Source organism: Tupaia chinensis, unplaced genomic scaffold (genome assembly GCF_000334495.1).
Source record: "Tupaia chinensis unplaced genomic scaffold, TupChi_1.0 Scaffold143923_1, whole genome shotgun sequence".
Lineage (NCBI taxonomy): Eukaryota > Metazoa > Chordata > Mammalia > Scandentia > Tupaiidae > Tupaia > Tupaia belangeri.
The window spans coordinates 55,585-76,723 of NW_006203774.1; the positions used below are offsets into that span (position 1 = coordinate 55,585).

Genomic DNA, 21,139 nt, shown 5'->3' on the forward strand with positions numbered 1-21,139 from the left:
GGTAGGTGGACTGGGACTGGTGTGGTAGGATGGTGGTAGGTGGTGGTAGGTGGTGGTAGGGTGGTGGTAGGTGGTGGTAGAGTGGTGGTAGGGTGGTGGTAGGTGATGGTAGGTGGTGATAGGGTGGTGTAATGTCTAGAAACACAGTACCTTGGAAAGAGGGAATTGATTTAAGCATAGTACCCTCAGAAGGAGCATCGTTCTTTAATATATATATATATATGTATGACTTTATTCTGGGCTTATCTGAAAACAAATTATATGACAGAAAATACAATAATGTTTTTAGAAATGAAGCCAATTTAGAGCAGAATAAAAACAAGTAAATCTCGCACCAGCATGGAGGGTTTTTTTTTTTTTATTTCTTTTTTTTTTTTTTTTTTGGAGAGATTTTCACTGTAGGGCGCGTGCGCTCGCCAGACAGACAGAGAGAGACATAGAGACAGAAAGCGAGAAATCACCCCCCAGGGGGGATGGTCACGCCGCAATCCCTTCTCCTCCATTCTCCTCTCGGGATCTTGGGCACGCACGCACACGCGCCCAGAATGAGTTCTAAGCCACCGGGTCCAGGACGCGAACCGTGGTCAACTACGTGGGAATCCAGCGACATAGCCATTACACTAACTGCTGGTTCCCGCACCAGCATGAAGGTTAAAGCATTGGATCCCACATGGCTGACTGTGCGGGACACAGGTGTGCATGCCCTGAACCCCGAAAGGCGGGAGAGAGAGAGGAGAGGGTTGTGGCATGACTGCCCCCCAGGGGAGGCTTTCTCATGTTCTCTCTCTGGCAAGTGCAGGTGGCTCTCTGGCAAAAATTACAAAAGCAAACAAATAAACAAAAACAAAGGAAATCTGAAATATTTGACCACCAAGTAGCTAAATAAACAAAACTTTTTAAAAACACAGGACGAGGCCTATGTTGTTCTGTTTCTTATTCACCTGGTAAATTCCTTTCAAAAGGCAAACATTTGTATTCTTCAGGTATCTATCTATTTATTTATTTTTAGAAAAAATTTTGCTATAGGGCATGTGTGCTCACCAGAGAGAGAGAGAAAGTGAGAGACCACCTCAAAGGGAGTGGCCACACCGCAATCTCTTCTTCTCCATGTCCCTTTCAGGATCTTGGGCACACATGCAGTGTGAGTTTCAAGTCACCGGGTCAAGGACTCGAACTGTGGTTGGCCATGTGGGAGTCCAGTACCTTAACCACTATGCCACCTGCTGGCCTCAGGCATCTCTGTTTAAACAAAGTGATTCAACGGCTGTTGCACGACATGGCCAATGAGTTGTCTTCTCCTTTGAGTGTTCTCTATTGGGTGTTCCCCAATTTTTACTCATGGCCATATGGAATAAGCTACTTTTGATGTCACGTGAGGAAAGTTGACACAGAAAAATCTGTACTTGCACATCATTTTGGGGGTTTTTTATTTTGCTAAAAGTAGAATTCACACAGGCCAAAAAAAGAGAAAAGAAAAACCATGCAGAACATTTTCCTACACACCTCTAACACGCTGCATTCCGCTTCTGAAATCTTACCAAAGAAAGAAAAAGAACTCCCAAAGCTGGAGGACTGGATCGGAAGGCCGGCACTATGAGAGCTGGATTCCTAGCACAGGCACTGCAAGTAAAGTTACTCATCGCACGAAGTCAGTACTCAGCGAGGAGGGGGCAGAGCGTGGCCAGAATGTAGTCCCCACGGTGGACTAGGACAGCCTGGCCTGGTGTCACGGGACGTCCTTGATGCTAACGTGAGCCAGACACAACCAGTCCTGGCGTGCGCCAGGTGGACAGACGCTGGGCCCACCCCATGGAAACTGCTTCCTTTTCTCGCTAGCTTTAAAATGCTTTTGTTTGGCTTGGTCTTTTATTTGTTGTTGCTGTTGTTTCCTTTGGTATATACAATGATCTCTCAGAATCCACACTTCTCTGAGCCATGGGAGAACTGGGTTCAATAAAGGACTACGGTGAAGCTATACTTTAAGCTATTTCACTTTTCTTCTTCATGCTCATAGTCTTTTTAATGGTCACGTGTATAGGTGTGTGTGTATAAAACCTTTAAAAAGAGATTTAGGAGATTTAACTCCAGGTTACTTTTTCTTCTTTCCTCAAGATCTGATGAATTCATAGATTGTTTTGGAGAAAGCCCACTTGCCTTCCTGTACAGGTAGCAACTCCCTTGACCCTGTATTTTTGAACTTTCTGAAAGTGACAGAATTCTCCAAGGTACTTGTTTGCAACTTCTGAAAAAAATCTCCAGGCAGTCCCAGAAGATTTTATTCTGCCTGGTGCTTTGGACTGACTTTCTCACTGCAACAACGTAAAGAAGGCCCTTCCCTGGTGCTCCCGAAGGGAGACTGACAGCCATGGAAAAAATATGGGCTTCCTACAAGGGACATAGCTACTGCTTCCTTCCCGCCAGGACAGAGGGACACTTAGGTAGGATGGTGGCTAGTCCCACGGAAGCCTCAGTTCTCAGGAGAAAAGGAGCTCTAATGATGTCCATTAAGTATTTCAACAGTACAAGAGCGAGGCAAGAGTAGCAGTGGGCGGAAGAGCACCTCAATATCATGCTCAGGTGAGAAATGCCCCCGAGAACCGCCTGCTTCCATGCCATCCTCTATAAGCGGAACAAGAGGGACCCTGCGAGGAAGAACTCTGGCATTTCCCCCGCAGACATGGAGCTGCTCTGTTAGCACCAACAGCTTTAAAACGCTTACCTAACCCCAACTACCACTAACCTCAGAACTCTGAAGGCCCAAGTCTATTGCAATAAATACCTAAATAGTTGCTAGACCACCTCAGCTCAGGCAGTTGCCCAGTACTGGCCAAGACGGCCAGGGGTGTACACATCGGTCCAGCTCTTCCATCCAGCAGCCACTGCCATGCACACAGCCGACATGGCATGAAGGAGCGTGTGCAGTGGACGTGCTGCCAGCTCAGAGGCGCTGCAGCTCAGGCTCTCCTGCTGAGGTTGGCAGGAGGGAAGGCTGCTCTTCCCCACCGGAGCCTGGGCCCGTCAGCCTATCCTGCCATCCTGTTTCCGAACACCTTCTCATTCTCATACATAGGCTACGAGCCTGCTCGGGGAGTAGGGGACAAAGAAGACACCTTGCGTGAGCCGTCCCAGGTCAGGGTGAGATACATGCTTGGATAGACACTCATGCTAACGGCCCTCAAGGGAAAACCAGGAAAACACAACCAGGGGTCTTCCGACACTCTCCCCTCACACACTGCAAAGCAAAACTGGAAAACCCAATTCCACTTTCCTGTCACCATTCAACAGAGAGCCGAGCCTTCCAGGGACACCGGAGGTTTCAAACTGAAAGAAGGTCGCTGGGGCCCACCTTTCCTCGGCTATGCGGCGGGAGCCAGAGCCCTTCTGGGAGCCCTTCGATGGCCCAGAGGCTGCCGGGAGCCACCCCTTGGCCTCCGGGCTCCCCTTAGGACTTGGCAAGTTTGTTCGGGGCTGAAGCCCAATGCGCAGAGGCAGCTCTGTGGGGCCGCTCGGGGACTAGACTGCCTTTTTTGGTGAGGAGAGCCCAGTCGGCCTCGGGCCTTGGCTAACAAGCTCCGGGCTATGGTTCTAAAAATACCCGCAGCCAGTGCCGTTTGGCACTTCATTTCATCCTGGGCCTGGCAGGGGAGCTCGCCAGAGCCCCGCACAGCCCGGGCCTCACTCTGTGGCCGCAGGCAAGTGGCTCGCTTTGGGAAGGTCACGTCTCATTTTTCACGTCGAAGTTCCTGGAATTCTGTCCTAAACGCTTCCAGTGCAATCCGAGTCTTGGATGACTGACTAGCTTGGTTTAGAATCGTCACTTGGATCTAGCCTGAACTACGCAATAGGTGATGTGTGTGGAGGAAGGGACTAAAGGTACACTCCGGAGGGTTCCACGGCTTCCTCGCGCCCCCGGCCCCAGAACAAACGTCGCCTCTTCAAATCCTCGGCTGCAGCCGCCGCCTGGGCCCCTACACGTTGATGGCGTGCGCGTGCTTCTTACACAGGGGTCTGTCCTTCTATGAGTAGAACGGCTGCCCCTCCAGGTTCACATGGCACACCTGGGAGAAAACAGGCAGCGTGAGCAGGGCTTTGCAGCCACCCACAGGGGACGGCAGTGAAGATTCCAGCCCGAAACGTGCTGCTCCTGCAGGGGAGCCAAGGCAGCAGCTTCTCCTGCTCCTCCCAACGCGCCTCCCGCACAGCCACGCAGAGGGCCTGGGTCGAGCCCCTCAAAGCCGAGGCTTCCAAAGAAGGACTCGGAGTAAAATGCAAGTTAAACCAACCGCTGGACTGGGACGGAGAAGAGATAGGTGATGAAGATGGCCAAGTCCCACTCCCCAGGACGTCTGAGGACCCAGTACGAGTGCTCAAGTCAGCGTCCCCAGAGGAGGAACGTCCAGAGAAACACTTGGCCAACTAACGACCCCGTCAGCAAAGATCATGTTCCCTCATAACTACGGAGAAAGCGAGACCTCCCCGGGATACACTGAACACCTGCTTGTCTAGAAAGCCAGACAATGAGGAAACTCAACAGCTCGCCCTTTAACCTTGCATGGCTCTGGCAAAAAAGTCGGGGGGGAATCAGCAGAGTCAAAAGAGAACATGGCTTCCTTGTCCACCGCTAGGGACACATGACCCGGCTCAGTGCGCTGGAGGGACGCAGCCACACTAGACAAGGGCCATGAAGCTGAGCCCGCCCTGGACCTGGCAGTGCCCTTGGACGGACTCTGAGGAACAACTCCACAGAACAAGAGAGCCCTGAGTGCCCAACTGGAAGTCCAAAACTACCACTTCTCTCAGCAGGGAGACGGCCTAGACGTTCACGGGGGAACGCCATCGTGAGAAAAGAGCAATGAGCTGCGGAAAAGCACACGCAAGGGTCCAGGACACGAAGGAAGGACAGAGATGCTGCAACCCCGTGAGGACAACGCCCGGGTGCAGTTTGGGGCTAGAGAATCTCAGAGAAGGGAGCTGATGGTACCTGCCCAGGTCCCACGCCTCCAGCTGGGCGGGAGGCGCTGTGTATCCACCACCAAGCCTCGCCAAAACCTCGCAGGGGGTGTAGGCAGGCCTTCCCTCCGCACAGTGGAACAGCTGGGACTCGGAGGGCCTCGTGTCTTGCTCAGTCACAGCCTCAGTAACTGCCGAGCCGGGACCCAGCACCCAGGTCGGGAGACTCCAGCTCGGAGCGTTTCCCCACACCCCACCGCAGAGGGGCGGCACACACTTGAAACTGTTCTGAGCATCCAGCCTGCACAGTCAGCCCCCGGCGTGTGCTGGCCTGATCCAACACATATGCTGGAAACGTCAGAGAGGCCAAGAAGCCATCTTGCTGAAACGGGCCCTAGCCTCAGGGGGCACTGACGAAGCCTGCTGGGGCCACACCGCGTCAGAGGGAGCGGCGTGGTGAAGTCCCACATGCAGGTGTCCAGAGCAGGGGGAAACCGCCCTCTCGAGTCAAGCACGGGTCAGTGAGCGCGTGTCCGCTCCGAGAGAGCTGGAAGGACACGAGGCACCTGCTGTCCCCACGTGCGCAGCTGAAGGCCACGTGGGGTGTTATATTTGGGACTCGCAAAGCGCTCAGCAAGCTGGCCTTCATTTCACGTGCTCTGGACTTCAGAGCCCACGCTGTTCTGCTCTGGAGTCGCTCTACCTGTCGGCTTGGTTTTTCTTTCAGGATTCTCGAAGCCTTGAAGTTGGAGACTTGTTCTGGGACTCTCCTGTATTCCCCAAACTCCAGGGATATTTGCTTACCTAAATTATTCTAAAGAACGTGTTACCCCCAGCCCGCAGGCGGAGTGGCGGTTAGAGCAGCTGGATCCCACACAGTGCAGTGCACGGGGTCCTGGGCCCTGCGGCTTAAAACACACGCTGGGCATGTGTGTGGAGGAGGGGCTGTGGCACGACTGTCCCCGGGGGAGCTTCTCACTCTCCCCACAAGAGCACACCCTCTCTAGCAAATTAAGAGAGAAAAATGTACGTGCTGTCTAGAGCTCTGGCAGGAAAGCGGCGCATCTGCAGGAAAGCTACTGGCTGCTTTCCTTACTAGTCCTTCTGTCGTTCCTTTTTTATTTTTTCAAAATATAGGACAATATATACTCATTAAAAATGATTTGAAATTATAAAGTGATAAAAAGAGGACATTCTCCCCCCAAAAAATCTGTCAAAGTTTTCCAATTAAAATACTTCTTCCTGGGCTGTTCTGTGGCCTGGTAATTAAGGCAGGTGGCTCCCACATGGCAGCCCTGCGGTTCGAGTCCTGGACCTGGCAGCTTGAGAAACAAGCCGGGTGTGCATGTGTGCAGGTCCACAGTTCCAGGGGACGTAGGAGAGGGGACTGCAGCATGGCCAGGCCACACGTGGGGGCTTTCTCCCTCTGCCTTTTGCTCTGTCTCTCCACGGTGAGTACATGCACCCTCTGGCAAAAAAAATTTTTTTAAAAAGATTTCTTCCCAAAGATTATAACCGTGTTTCACTTACGTGCCTGAGTGGAGCTGTGAGTGCCAGACAGCGCCTACCAGGCTCCCCCTGTGCTAATTCTCCCAAGGTCGGGATCTGCCTGGATTCCTTGGGCAGATACCCTGGGAGTGACAGGGCCCTCACACCTGCGACCTTCACTCTGAAACCTAATTGTACCAGCAGCCCCCTCAGTCTACACTGCCCCTTCGGGCCTCTCTCCAGGGCTCATGCTGCCATGGTTCTCAGCCCAGCGCGGTGAGCTCACTTGGCCACGGTTCCCTCTCTGCGGCAGACCCCTCATCCACCTGCCCGTGGAGAACGGGCCCCCTGAGCCACGGGCCTCCTGGACCTTCTCCAAGCCTCTTGGATCCTTCTAGAAGTTGGGTAACCAGACTTGCAGGCAGTGTCTCCAGATCTGACAAGCCTTGGCTTGAATGGAAGGGTCAGAGAGCCCCATGCTGTACCTGCCTGAGCCATAGCTCTGCAGGACACAACCCATAGCAGGGATGTTGATGGCTCTGTCCCTTCTCAGAGCAGATACCCTAATATTTTAAGGTTTTCTAAATGGCAAGTAGGTACTCTCTTTAAAGAACTGGGAATCAGGAGGTATGGGGATTGAACTCCCCAAATTCACACATTTAAATCCTAATGCAGTATCTCCAGCCTGCCCACCCCAGGAGCAGGGGGGGGGGCAATGACCTTATTAGGAAACAGGGTCCTTGCAGATGTAATTAAGTTGTAAATTAAAACAAGCTTAGAGCGCAGGCCTTTAATTCCACATCACCAGCCACCAGCATCTTTCTGAGAGGAGGAGCCCGTGGAGGGAATGCGCCAGGAAGTCACAGGCCCTGGACTGGAGAGGAGGAAGGCAGCGAGGCCGAGGCTGGAGTCTGCACTACAAGCCTACAGGCTGAGAACCGCCTGGGACTGCTGGCAGCTACCAGAAAGGAGGAGAGCGTGGCTCCTTGTTAGAACTGCTGGCCTGCCAAATGGTAAGAGTTAAGTCTCTGTCATGGAAGCCATCAGTTTGGGGTACTTTGTTACCGCTCCTCACGTGTGCATGCATGTGTGCCCAAATCCCTAGAGGAGAATGGAGGAGAAGGGACAGCGGCATGGCCATCCCCCAGGGAGTGATTCTCACTTTCCATCTCTCTGTCTCTCTGGTGAGTGCACACAACCTGTAGCAAAAATCTATAAATATATATATATACTCATGGTAGGGGCCAGCTGCTGGTGTAGTTGTAATGCACCCCTCTGTGCTGCTGGACCACACGGGAGGGTGCCCGGTTCATGTCCCAAGGCCTCCCCGAGCATGTGGGGTGCACGGGAGTGCTGGGAGTCCTGGCCGCAGGGTGGATGGGTGGCAGCGTGAAGCCCGTGTTGGGGTGTACCTGCCTTTCTCTCGCTCTCTCTCTCTTGCTCTCTGTTTCTCTTGCTCATGGAGGAAATAAAAACTTTTAAAAAGGAATAAACAAAAACTTTTTAAAAATTGATTTTCCCAGGACCAGCAGTTGGCATAGTGGCTATGTCGCTGGACTCCTACGTAGTCGACCGTGGTTTAAAGTCCCTGACCTGGTGGCTTAAACTCACACCAGGCACGTGTGCGTGTGCACAAGATCCCGAGAGGAGAATGGAGGAGAAGGGATTGCAGCGTGGCCATCCCCCTGGGGGGTGATTTCTCGCTTTCTGTCTCTCTGTCTCTGTCTTTCTAGCGAGTGCACGCGCCCTATAGCAAAATCTTCTCCAAAAAAAATTGATTTTCCCAAATGGTCACTTACAGATCGGCATTCAGAGCTTTATTGGGGATGACGACCCCCTCCCTCTAGCTTGGAGAAGACTATCAGGAGGCTTACTGCCCTGTCCTTGACCCCACCAGAAGGGAAAAGGCCCATGGTGCAATATGAATGACCTGGCTGCTCAGCAGAAACGCGCCGTGGGGCCTAACAATGACCCTGGGCTCAGCTCCCGGTGGTGGACGGCACGAGCAGGGCCACCTCCTACCGGGCTGCCAGGAGCCTCCTCACCGCAGCTTCCACAGAGCTACTCCGTGAGCCCAACTGCTGTCCCTATGGAAGCTAGGAGGGAAACCTCAAAGCGCTTCCTCGCATCCAAAGCTGTAGAGCATAGGAAGCCAGCTGCCTCAGGAAATCCGGTGCCCTTCCGGCTCTGCCCATTCAGAGTATCACTGAGGACACGAGCCCGGGCTCGCCAACTCCTGGACACTCGGGAAACAATGCCGCAAAGCCGCACGAGCTCGCAGACCCCATCATAACAGTACGCACTCAGAGGCATCGCGGTGCCCGCTAGCTCCTACCCGAATATCAGCAGCTACCGTCGCAGGGCTGCCGAGGCGCCACTGGGCCCCACCTGCTCCCCGCCCTCTGGAAAAGCCAGAGTCCCAGGCTAAAAACCTACCGCGCAGATGAAGCAGGTGTCGTGCCAGGTATGTCCCAGGGCTTCGATAAACTTGTCACCGGCCTCCACGGGGAAATCGCAGCCGTGGCACTTGGTGCTGAACAGGTTGACATAGTCTGAAATGGAAGGTGGTGTGAAGGCAGGCACCCAGGCTGGCAGGGAGGGGCACGCCAGCCAGCTGTACCCCAGGCCGGGCTGGCCCGCAGATGAGTGGGCTAAGGTGCAGTGGATTAACCCTAATGGTCACTTGTCATCCAGAAGACATATTAGTTACACCCTGCTCTGTTTTCTGTGTCCCGTACCTTGCGCTGACGCTGTGCAGACTGACTCAGTCACCACCTTGTGCTAGTTTGATTTGCAAATGCTTTCCACAATTGTCACTGGATTTCTACAGCGTGACAATCTCTTCTGCCTCTGTCACCTCTGATAGCTGAGTCCCCAACACTTCCCAACAGTTGTGCTTATTTTGAAGGGATGGGGGTCCCTGCACTGGCTCGGTGGCCTAGTGGTTAAGGGAGCTGGCTCTTACATGGTCTACCATGTGGCTCGAGTCCCAGCCCCAGTGGCTTGAAAAACATGCTGCATACCCCAAATCCTCACAGGATGGAGAAACGGAGAATGGATAACAGCACGCCCATACCCCAAGGTGGGGGCTGTGCTTTCTCGCTCCCCTCTGTCTGACTCTGTCTCTCTGGTGAGAGCTGGCACCCTCAGGCAAATTAAGGAAAGAATGAAAGAGGATCCTTAACATTTTTAAGACTTATATGCTCTTTGCTTGGCCATTCCTGTCATTGGGCGTTTGCAGTGACGAGTGTCATTATGAACCGTTTTCGAGCTACTTCAGTTACTTCACTGGGCAGGTCCTCCCCGCAGCCGGAGGGCCAAGGAGATCGCTGCTAGAGGGTCTATGCATGGCCCCAGCTCGCCATGACCTGCTGTCGACGCACACCCGCTGCCAAGGCCCACGTCTCAGTTGTTCGTGCTCCCAGCACCATGTGTGCTCACGCTGAACACACACGTGTGAACATGTCAGCCAGAAAGTCAATCGTGACCCTCATCTTGAACCATGATTTTTGTTTTGTTTTGTGGATGAAGACACTGAGGCTCAAAGAGCTGAGCTGACCAGCCGGAGCCCCACAACCAAGAGCAGGGAGGCAGCTCCTCCTCCTTCGCAGCAGCTGTCCTCTCTGGGCCAAGGGAAGCAGGTCACCATACTCACTGTAGGGCTTTCCGGACTCTTCTAGAAAGTTGAATCCCCTTGACAAATTCTTCTCTGTCACCCCCACGGCCGCCCTGTCCCCAGAAGTAGGGACATTCAACCACAGCTGGCTTTTCTTTCTTTCTTTCTTTTTTAAGGAATTATTTATTTAATTTTATTTATCCACTCATTTATTTTAACTTGACCAGAGAGATATGGAGTGGGGGCGGGGGGAGTGAGAAAGCAAGTCATCGGGTCTGGGACTTGAACCGTGGTCGGTCATGTGGGAGTGAGTGTCAGCGTCTTAACCACCATGCCACCTGCTGGCCCCCAACAGCTGGCTTTTCCTAACAGCACTTTCTTCCTTGTCCCTTGTTGACATATTTCTGCTAGTTTCCTCACGACAGCGGGTCTGCTCACTGTCACAGGCCACATGAGCGGCAGCATGCCGTGAGGGTCACGGACTTGGAAAGACTCCGAGGAAAGAAAGAGCTGAATTCAAATCACAGCTCTGTTACAGAATTGTTCAAACCTGGGGCAACTTCTCAGAGCCTCGACTTTCTCATCCCTGTAACGGGAGCAATCACAGTGCCGAGCACGGGGTTGTTGCTGGATGAAGTAAGCTAATGCAAGCGGAGTACTTGGCACAGACACTCGAGCACGTTGGCTTTTATTCTGAATCTTCGTAAATGATGAAAGGAGGGACAAGACTATAATTTGAGCGTCTACTGTGGTTCTTACTGTTTTTTCGTTTGTGTTTTTTTCTTTTAGTTTCCCTAGAAGGCACGTGCACTCACTTGAGAGAGAAAGAAAGAATGATTCTTCTCATCCCAGGAGGATGGAGGATGGCACACCAGAATTCTCCTCCTGGAATTTTGAGCATACGTGCACATGCGCCTGGCATGTCCACGAGTCACGGTCCAGGACTAGAGTCTGCAGTCAGCCATGTGGGATCCAACTTCCTTAACCACCGCGCCACCTGCTGGCCCTACGGCTACTGTTTCATCCTCACAGCATCTCTGTGAAGAGGTCATATTCCCATTGTGAAGGGGAGGTAGGCGAGCCCGTGGTGTGGTGGTTACGACCAGCATCAGGCCTGCTGGACTCCAAAGGTCAGCGTCCGCCCATGGCTCTCTGAGTCTCCAGCTCCTTATCAATTTGCCACTGCGCCTGGATTAGGCTTATCTCTTGCAGGGTTTTCCAATATCGCTTCCCCTTTGGTGCGTAATTGCAGCTTGTCATGCAAATGCTCCACATATGCCAGCCCATCCTCTCCACAGAGCAGTTCCCTTCTTCAGCAGGCATACACGCGCCACCTTGCTGGAGCTCAGAGAACACTGCTCTCTCTAGAAGGTGAGGGCAGGTTAATGGCTGTGCTCTGTAACCGTAAACACCTACTTCTGACCTCTCGCTCAGCACTCCCAGTCGACCTCCAGGCACCCTGGGCTCGCTCTTACACCTCCAGGCCTCGGTATAAGCCAGGTCCTGAGCTTGGAAACCGCCCCCAACTTTCTCTCCCTGCATCTCTGCAATCCTTTGGGCCAGGCTTTTCTCCTAAGAAGTCCTCATCCCCATCCCAACCGGAGAGCTGGAATGGCTTTCTCAAGGCAGCCCTCTTTCAGCCGTCCATCCATCTACCCATTCATTCCTTCGTTCAGTCTCTGGAATGTCCATGCACACGTCAGCATATCATATACTGATGGGTTTGCTTGAGGGTTTAGAGGGCAGCCCCAGACACACACGCCTCCATGCTCGGCATCTTCTGCGGGCACTGGCACAGAGAACGTGTCCGGCACACGTCAATGGGTATGCGATGGACAGACAGACAGACGGCTCCTGTGATTTCTCCTCCTGTGGTGTCTCACAGAGTAAGCTCTTCCAATGGCTTGAATCCATTTCTGGAGTGTCTAGTCTTGCCTAGTGGTTGGTTCTCTGTCTCACCCTTGAGTCTACATAATCTGGAGAATTTCTGCCATGCTTTAGGATGTGGTAGCACTTGAATCCATTTCTGGAGTGTCTAGTCTTGCCTAGTGGTTGGTTCTCTGTCTCACCCTTGATTCTACATGATCTGGAGAATTTCTACCATGCTTTAGGATGTGGTAGCACTTGAATCCATTTCTGGAATGTCTAGTCTTGCCTAGTGGTTGGTTCTCTGTCTCACCCTTGATTCTACATGATCTGGAGAATTTCTACAATGCTTTAGGATGTGGTAGCACTTGAATCCATTTCTGGAATGTCTAGTCTTGCCTAGTGATTGGTTTTTCTGTCTCACCCTTGAGTCTACATGATCTGGAGAATTTCTACCATGCTTTAGGATGTGGTAGCACTTGAATCCATTTCTGGAATGTCTAGTCTTGCCTAGTGATTGGTTTTTCTGTCTCACCCTTGAGTCTACATGATCTGGAGAATTTCTGCCATGCTTTAGGATGTGGTAGCACAGGCCTGACTTGTACACATTTTTAACTTTCCTGATCGACTAGAGAAAGCGAGTGTCGTGGGTATCGGATGGAGCCCGTTAGGGCCTTTCCCACCAGGAGCACAACCCGCTGCTCGGTTACCCGCTCCTTCCTTCTCCTCTCCCCTCGGGTCTATCATTTCTTCAGCCGACTTGCTTACGCCCCACGCCGAAGCACTGCCTTGTATTTAACGGGCTTTACTGCTAAAAGCCTCCCCACCCATCAAATCAGATGCTCTGTGCTTTAGAGAGAGGGCGCTTGAGCAGCAGAATGATGCGGACGGTTTGCAGGAATACAGATGGCTGGGCCCACTCCCTGAGATTCTGATTCCCCAGATCTGAGGTGGGGCCGGGAGGTCTGCATTTCTAACAAGTTCTCAGGTGATGTTGCTGGCCCTGGGACCCACCGGGGGAAACATCGCTGATCCCCAAACCTAAATGGGTATCGGAACAACTGGGGCAAGACAGGTACCCCGTGCAATTCTGCTTCTGGGTCCAGCATGACTACACCCCATTAGGGGGAGCCTTCTCTCTGGCAAGCACGTGCTCCCTCTGGCAATTAAAAAAATTGAAGAACCAAACAATGTGAGTACACTTAACACTACTGAACGGTATACTTACCACCGAGGAAGATGGCGAATTCTGTGTTCTGTGTTTACCACAACAAGCGAAACGGCGGCAGGTCGGACCCCAGCCAGTGTTCCATGGCGGGACACTGAGCCTCCCTCCAGGCTGACTCTCAAATCCAAGGAGACTCCAAAGTACCGCGAGTAACGGGATTTACATACATGTTTAAAGCTAGATAGTGGCATGGGGGCTGAGGCAGCAGGAGCCTCAGTCTGGCCGTGAAGAGATGGGGCCCCCAGAGGAAGGGCCGTGGATTGAGGAAAGAAACGAAAAAAGCAGGGGTTGGGCGGGCCAGGTGGGCCTGATGGAGACCGCTGTGGCCCTGAGCTGTTTTATGCTCGTTCTTTCACAGGGAAGGTGAAGCCCCTGCTTTCTGTATTGACCGCAGCTGTGGAGCATCGACACCAGTCTCTTCCGGCCTTCTCGGGGCCTACGCTCAGCTCCCTGTCTGTAAAGCCAGCAGCACATAGCGCCTTGGTTTAGAGCTTCCACAGGCCCTGCAGTGTGAGCACAGGCTCTCTACTTTAAGGCGCCCCCTGCAGGCTGGGTCCTACACCTATGGTTCAAGTCCCAAAGTCCCAGTCTCAGTGGTTTCAAAAACATGTTGGGTGGGAACCAGCAGGTGGCATGGTGGTTAAGGCACTGGAAACTCCCACATAGCCAACTGTGGTTCGAGTCCCAGACCTGGTGGCTTGCTTTCTCATCCCCCCCAAACTCTCTCCCTCTCTGGTTAAATTAAAATAAATAAAAAAAATTATTAAAAAAAAAAAAAAGAAAAGATTATAAGCATCTGCAGGAACATCAGAGTCTGATAAATACCACGGAAGCAGAGGATGGGACCTTTGCATCCAAGGCTTTGTACGCCTCTGGCCTAATCCTCACCACAGCCCTGGAAGGTGGGCGTCCACAGCCGAGGAACTGAGGCTGAGAGAAGAGCAGGAACTCACTCAGGGCTACAAAGCCAGCCCTGGAGGAGCCAGGGATAGAGCCTAGGACAGAGCCGGAAGGAAGACCTCTCAGGCGAGACCCACAGTCTCCAAGTCAAAATAACCTGGAGGGTCTCCAAGCAGTTATAAGACGCAAACTCGGGATTCACACACGGTATTTGTGTTTTGTTTTCTTCAGGCTCTTCCCATAGGGCACGTGCACTTGCCAGAGAGAAAGAGAGGGAAAGTGAGAAGCCACCCCCAGGTGGAATTATCATACCTCAACCCCTTCTCCTCCTAAGATTTTGGCACACACTCATGCACACACAACCCACATGATTTTCAAGCCACTGGGTCTGAGACTTGGTTGACCATGTGGAAGTCTAGCACCTTAACCACCATGCCACCTGCTAGCCCTGTATTTGTTTTTGGGGGGGGAGGGGGTGTTTGTTTTTTTGCTATAGGGTGTGTGTGCTTGCCAGAGAGAGAGAGAGAGAGAGTAAGAACTCACCCCCCAAGGGCATGGCCACACTGCAATCCCTTGTCCTCCATTCTTCTCTTGGGATTTTGGGCATGCACACACATGCGTCCAGCGTGATTTTCAAGCCTCCAGTTCTGGGGATCGAACCACACAGTCAGCCCATGGAATACAGTGCCCTTAACCTCCACACTACCTGATGGCCCTCACACACTGTATTTGATGCAGAGAAGGGAACAGAGGCTGAATGTACAAAATAAGCTGCAGCCTCTGCTCCCTTCTCCCCGAGAAAGGTGCATCCGCATGGGTGGGAAGGAAGTCCACCAATATCCTTCGTGCAGGACCAGCAAGATTACGCCTCTGGAAGCAGACCCAAGCCCCAGTGCTCCTTCCAGGCACGCAGGCCCCTGATGGCCAGATGCGAGGGGTCCCAGCAGCGGGCAGCTCCCTGCCTGCCCGTCTCCCAGACTGGGCCCCCTATACTGCACGGCAGCCCCCTACCTTTCTCGCAGTAGGGCTCCCCGTCTTCCATGTGGAAGAGGCTGTTCCCGAAGGGCTTCTTGCAGGCGGCGCAGACAAAGCAGGTGGTGTGCCACGTCTGTCTCAAGGCATGCATGACTTCCTAGGGAGAGAGCCCGAGCTCGGGACAGACCCCACCCAGGCCCCAGCCTCTGCCCAAGCATCGCATCAGGGAATAGCTAGGAGAGCAGGCCTCGGGCACCCCGAAGTTGACAGAGAAGGGGTTCCCACTACCCAGCCTTGCTGGGAGTCAGGTTCTGCGCATGCTTACCTAAGCTGGGGTACTTAGTCCTCCTACCAGGTCTGAGAGTGGGCTACTCTTGGACTGTCGTTCTACCAGAGGGGCTTCAGGGTCAGGTCACATGCAGGGAGTGGGGAGGTCGGCTACAGTGTCCTAACTTGCTCTGAAGCAGTACCACCACCACTGCAGGTGTGGGGAAGAGAACACGTTCCCCTCTTTGAGTTCATTCGTGCCTGAGCTCAGAGGTGGCAAACTGACTCCCTTCAGGTCAAAGTGCAGCTGCTTTCTATTCTCAGCAACTCTTGGCCTCTTAATGGGACCGCACGATCTTGGGGGTGGGAGTTGGTCATCCTTGGGGAAAAGACAAGGGTGAGGGAAGAGGGGTGCCGTCCACCTACCCCCATGATCTTGGTGTTGCACTTGGCACAGAGCGGGGCAAAGAACTGCTCATAACAGCGCTCGCAGTAAACGTTGTTCTGCTCCTCCACGAAGCACACGTCTGCCAGGGAGGTCTTGCAGTAGGCGCAGTTGAACTCTTCCGGATGCCAAGAGCGGCCCATGGCTACCAGGAAGGGGCCCCTGGGGAGCAGAGAACAGCGCCTAACAAGGCGGCTCCTAAACCCAGAACCAGACAGCGTGCGACCCCAACAATGTCCAAGCTTTCCCCTGTAACTCCAACTTCAGTGGCTGCTCTGACGAGTGGGAGTGAAGCCAGAGAAGGGTGTACACGTTGCCTGGCCTGCGGTAAAGCGAGGGGAAGCCTCGAACAGCCCCTGGGCATGGTGAGCCCAGTCCAGGGTCCTGCTGCCCACCGACAGCAACGAGCAGCACGGAGCTGCCCCGGCTGGCAACGGCGAGGTCCTGCCCTGTGCTGGACACTGCTCCCGCTGCCCACGGTGGCTGCCCACAGCGGCCCTGTGAAGCAGGTCCCACTGGAATGTGGATTCCAGGTACAGCTGCTGCTCCAGGCCATGCGACAGGAAGGACGGCACCTCACGGCCATCGACAGGAAGTGGTAGCTCGCGGTCACGGGACAGGAAGGCAGTGGTAGCTCGCGGCCACAGGACAGGAAGGAAGTGGTAGACCCAGGATACAAATCTGGGCCATCTAGTTCCCAGTCAGTGGTTGGCACAGTAGAGCTAAGAGGAAGTTATACTCTAAGTTTTACTTTTCCGTATTTTCTAGTTCTTCCCTAGAGAGTTTGTTGCTTTTCTTTTTTTTTTTTAATTAAAAAAAAAATTGTTTTTAAATTTGCCAGAGGGAGCTTGTGCTCACTGGAGGGAGAGGGGAGAGGAGGGGAGATGAGAAAGCATCCCGTGGGCATGAGCGCGTCACCGCCCCGTCTCCTCCTTCCTCCTTTTGGGACTCCAGGCACAAAGGCACACGCACTCAGCACGTTTCCCCAGCTCCCAGGTCTGGGACCCGCACAGTGGGTCTGGCCATGTGGGATCTAGCCACCTTAACTACCTGCCACTGGCTAGCCCACGTTCATTTCTTCTGGATAAAAGCGTATTTTTCGTATCTTTTAGGTTATTAGGAAAGTCATAATAAAGTACGTTTCTATGCTTTTCTATGTAAAAATGCATCATGACTTCCCTGATGACCAATATAAGCTCACTTCTCTCTCACACATACGCGCACGCACACATGCGCACACACACACACGGGCCAGCTCTGTGGCACAGTGGTAAGTGCTGCTCAAGCCAGATCCCACATGGCACTGCGGGTCAGGTCCCCAGCCTGGGCACACTCACGCGCACCCAGGCTCTGACGGTCTGGGAGAGTGGAGGCGGGGAGAGGGGCGGTGGCTGACCGTACCCTGTGGAGGTGTGCCTCTCTCTCTCTCATGCACTCTACCATGGAGAAAGAATAAGACGGAGTTTCACAACTTACAAGAAAATCACACCCACACTGTTTGAGCAGCACCGCCCAAGCCTGGCCTCGTGAGAGGACAGCTCTCGGGGCGGCAGAAGCCCTCCAAGCCCTGAGCAGCACAGGCCTGTCTGCAGAAAGGCCCGGCAACATCCCTAAAGGAAAGCTGGGTCAAGCCCGGCTCCGTCTGCCAGCTTGCAATGTCCGCAGGAAACCCAGGACAACACTGGTGTTCCAGAACCAGCCTCAGCCCAGGGGCAGCTCCTGGCACTGGCATCAACTGAGAGCTTCGCCCGCTCACCTCATGGGCTCCTCCCGACTCCCCAGGCAGTGGGTGTCAAGCCGGTATGGAAGCCAAGCTCAGAGCAGGCCAGAGGGCCTCCAGGCTGCCCTGCATGTGGCCTTCTCCCAACGCCTGCCTCCCCTCCCACCCCCAGCGCAGGGCACGGGCTGTGGGCAAACACCTGCCCGGGGCCAGCGCCCAGCACGGGCACAGGGGCCTACCTGATGATGTTGTTGCAGTGGCCGCAGAGTGGAGTCCGGCTGCTGGCTGGGAAGCGCTCAGCCCTCTGGACGGTGCCCCTGGCGAGGGGGGACACCTGGGGCACCGGGGTGTAGGCTGGGGATCCCCGGAGCAGAGTCTGCTTGCTGATGGAGGTGGTGCTCTTGCCAGGGGCAAACTTCTGAGAGAAGTTGTCATCTGTCACCCAGGGTGGACGGCCTGCAGACTCCGCAGGGCCCCCGCTGTAGGCCGCCGAGGGTGTGGGTGCAGGGTTATAGCTTGGGGCAGGCGAGGGGGTGTAGGCTGGTGCCGGGGAGGGAGAGTAGGCTGGCGCGGGAGATGGGGTGTAGGCAGGGGCAGGAGAGGGGGTGTAGGCAGGGGCGGGAGAAGGGGTGTAAGGGGTTGGGCTGTAATTGGCCCCTGGGGATGGGCTGTAGGTAGATGCAGGCACTGCAAACCAAAAACATCCAAAGAAAAAACATGTCAGGAATTCATTCTGGCAACTTTCCCGCCTCTGCCAGAGAGCCACAGGGACTGACTCCTCTACCAGAGCAGAACAGTTCCCGTGCTGTGGGAGGGCCTCTGAGCCTCCAGGTGCCCCTGACGCTAACTCTCAGCGGGAAGCCCAGACAGATGAAGAGCAAGGAGGCAGAGCAGGCCTCGGGAGCTGAGCTGGGCGAGAGCAGCCGTCAGCCTCAGCCGGCGCGTGGGCAGGAGGGCGTGGCCAGCCGGGCCTGGACTGGAGGATGCATGCAGTTGGCTCCGCCCAGTCGTCCAAGGCGAAATGCCCGGCTGGCAGGTGTCTGCTGAACTCGGGTGGGGTCGGGTCCCCGGACAAGGCTGAGGCCCGCGGCAGGCTCAGGTCTGGGCGCAGGCTGGGCAGATTGCTTTCCTGACAGTGGGCTTGGTCTGCAGCATGTTCACCTTGGCTGGCATGGGAGGGGGCTCGGAGGACTGGTCCAGAGCAAGCCTGGGAGATGCCGGCGAGACGCGGCCCAGGTCTAGTTGCTCTGTGGCTGCCTGGGGGCACCCCTGCTCCCCCACATCACTTACATGGGTACAGGGTGTACTAGAGGTTCCCAGGAAGCCAGAGCACAAGGAAGGGATCCCTCCTGGGATGCCCTCCTCCCTCACCAAGAGCCGATCACTCCTGGGCTCTTGACCCGGAACCAGCCTGACGCTGTGAATCTGAAACCCTCCAGGCCTGGGCCCTCAGACCCAGGCAGAGACACAGCCGTGCCCTGTACCCGTGGGCCAGCTGGCTTCTTCCAGCAGGGATGGCTCTAGGGGCCACACCTCTGCTCAGTCCTCTAGAAGAAGACCACACTGTCCCCACCCCGGGGAGTGTGTGGAGCGGCCTCCCCCCATTCCTGAGCCCAGGCGGGATGGACGACTGTGCTGAGGCAGCCCCTCTGGGCCCTGTCTGGAGAGCACAGCGCTCCTCAGCACCCAGGACCCTGGCCCCGCCTCTAGTCTCTGTGCCACCTGGTTGCTCCGAGCTAAACAGCCCCTGCCCTGGGCAAGGGCCGAGCCTGTGCTGCGGAAGAGGAAGGGCCACAACGCTCCAGAGCCCCCAGGAGCGGGGCCGGGAGCCAGGCTGGCTTCCCCTTAGGAGCCTTCCTCCTCACCAAGAGTAGACTCCACATACGGCAGCCACCGAGTCACTCCACACTCTACGCCTGCACTCGAGGTCGCCAAGGCCCAGACCCAGCCAGGACGCGCGCGAGTCTCCAAGACCTTCTGCCACCCAGCTCCTCTGTGAAGGGCACATGGCTAGTTCCCGCAGTGCCGTGGTGCAACGTCACTGTGGAGGCATCAACACCGAGGAGCCCGGGCTCCGCCTAATGAAGCTCCCGGGCACAGCCCTCAAGGCCCTGACTTCTACCACGACCTGCTTCAAGTCTTCGGGTAAGTTCCTTAGCCTCTCGGGGCCTCAGTGTCCTGTCTAAAAACGCCAGTGAAGTTCCTAACCTCACAGGGTTATTACACCAAATGGGAGCGAGGATGACAAGGACGTGGCACCCGGGTCTTGGGATTGGGATGTACAACTGGGACGTCTCACTGCCTCGTGGTCACCTGTGCTGGAAACCAGGCAAGGCCTACCGAAAAGTGCTAAGTGTGAACCGCATACCAGAGTCTGAAGCTCAGCACAAGGAAAGAATACAGAACAGCGCGCTGACACTTGCTACCGATTCTATGTGGAAACGATGCCTGGAATGTACACCGCGAAGGAAAAGCAGTAACACTTCATTTCACAAGCTGCCTTTCACATTCGAAAATGGGCTGCTATGCGCCAGCAGGTGGTGTGTGGTTAGGGATTGGACTCGCACACGCCGACCTCTGTTCCTGTCCCAGACCCGGCTGCTTGCTTTCTTGTAGGGAGCGGCTGGATCTGGGTCACACAATGATCGAACAGACTTTAGAAATGAGGAAAGGCAGTTCCCCACGATTTGTTCCCACGGTGCAAGGCCAGCAGAGGTTAAAAAAAATAAACCGAAAGACCCAAACTGAGTATCAGCCAAACTGCGCCATGGAAGACAAAAAGGCTAAAACGACAAGACACAAGATGTCCCACAACGCCCGCTCGCCTGTGGTCGGGCGTCCGGCTTCACATCCTCATTCACCCCCTCTGGCCCATGAAAGAATAAACCGGAACCAGCTCAGGCCGTGGGTTATCTCCATCAGAGACACCTCTGCTTTTCTCTACTTGTGTGTTTTATTTTTAAATGCCTCTGCTCCCCCTCAGGTGTTGGTTTTGCCAAGCAGGTCTTGACGTTTTCTCATTCTCTGTCTCTGTCTCTCTCTGGTGAGTGCATGTGCCCTATAGCAAAATTTAAAACAAAAATAAATAAAATGTCCTGCTAGAAAAGTGTCTACGGGATGGCTGTCTATTGGATGATCAAAACAGTCGCAGGGGCCTGGATTCCCACTTGGCTGACCATGGTTCAAGTCCTGGCCCTGGCAGCTTGCTTTCTCACTTTCTATCCCTCTCTGGTCAATCAAAGTAAATAAATAAATAAAGTTAAATAAAATAATTCTTAAAACAAAACCAAAACAAAACAGTGGCTCTGTGCCTGGCCTGGACTCTCCCCACACGCCTCAGCGTCCCCAACTGGCAGGGACTGAGGACCCCACCAGCTCCGCGTCTCCTGGGGTGCGCCCTCAGCCTGCCCCCACCACACACACCCCGTGCTACCCCGACCGCCCACCTCGGACCCCGGGGCTGTTGCTATTTCTGCAGGACGGATTGAGCCGGCCCAAAGGAGAAGGCGGTATTTCTTCGCTAATTGGCAAGTTCAAAAGGCCCCTATCGCACCCGCGGCCTCGGGAAGGTGTCATTAAACAAGGTGATCTCTGACTCACTTGGCCGGCCCGGCTCCCCGCGAGCGGCCGACGTGGCCCAGCCGAGCACGGCCTGGGAGCCCCAGGGGCTCCGGGGAGCGCCGC

The 21,139-nt window shown here is 54.5% G+C and overlaps 1 protein-coding gene across 6 annotated transcripts in view; it reads right to left on the bottom strand.

Moving 5' to 3' along the window:
• Positions 1–1,182: 1,182 nt before the first annotated feature.
• The window catches only part of LDB3 (LIM domain binding 3), a 62,775-nt gene continuing 42,818 nt past the window's right edge, over positions 1,183–21,139 (bottom strand). For 2 of the 6 annotated variants that reach the window (XM_014582950.2, XM_014582948.2), the window contains 5 exons: positions 17,695–18,142; positions 15,717–15,897; positions 15,060–15,180; positions 8,875–8,990; positions 1,183–4,058 (listed from right to left, as the gene is read on the bottom strand). In XM_014582950.2, coding sequence (XP_014438436.1) covers positions 4,017–4,058; positions 8,875–8,990; positions 15,060–15,180; positions 15,717–15,897; positions 17,695–18,142 — 908 coding nt within the window. In that variant the 3' untranslated portion in view covers positions 1,183–4,016. The remainder of the gene's footprint in view (positions 4,059–8,874; positions 8,991–15,059; positions 15,181–15,716; positions 15,898–17,694; positions 18,143–21,139) is intronic. The other 4 variants (XM_014582949.2, XM_006165494.3, XM_014582952.2 and 1 more) reach the window with 2 other exon arrangements.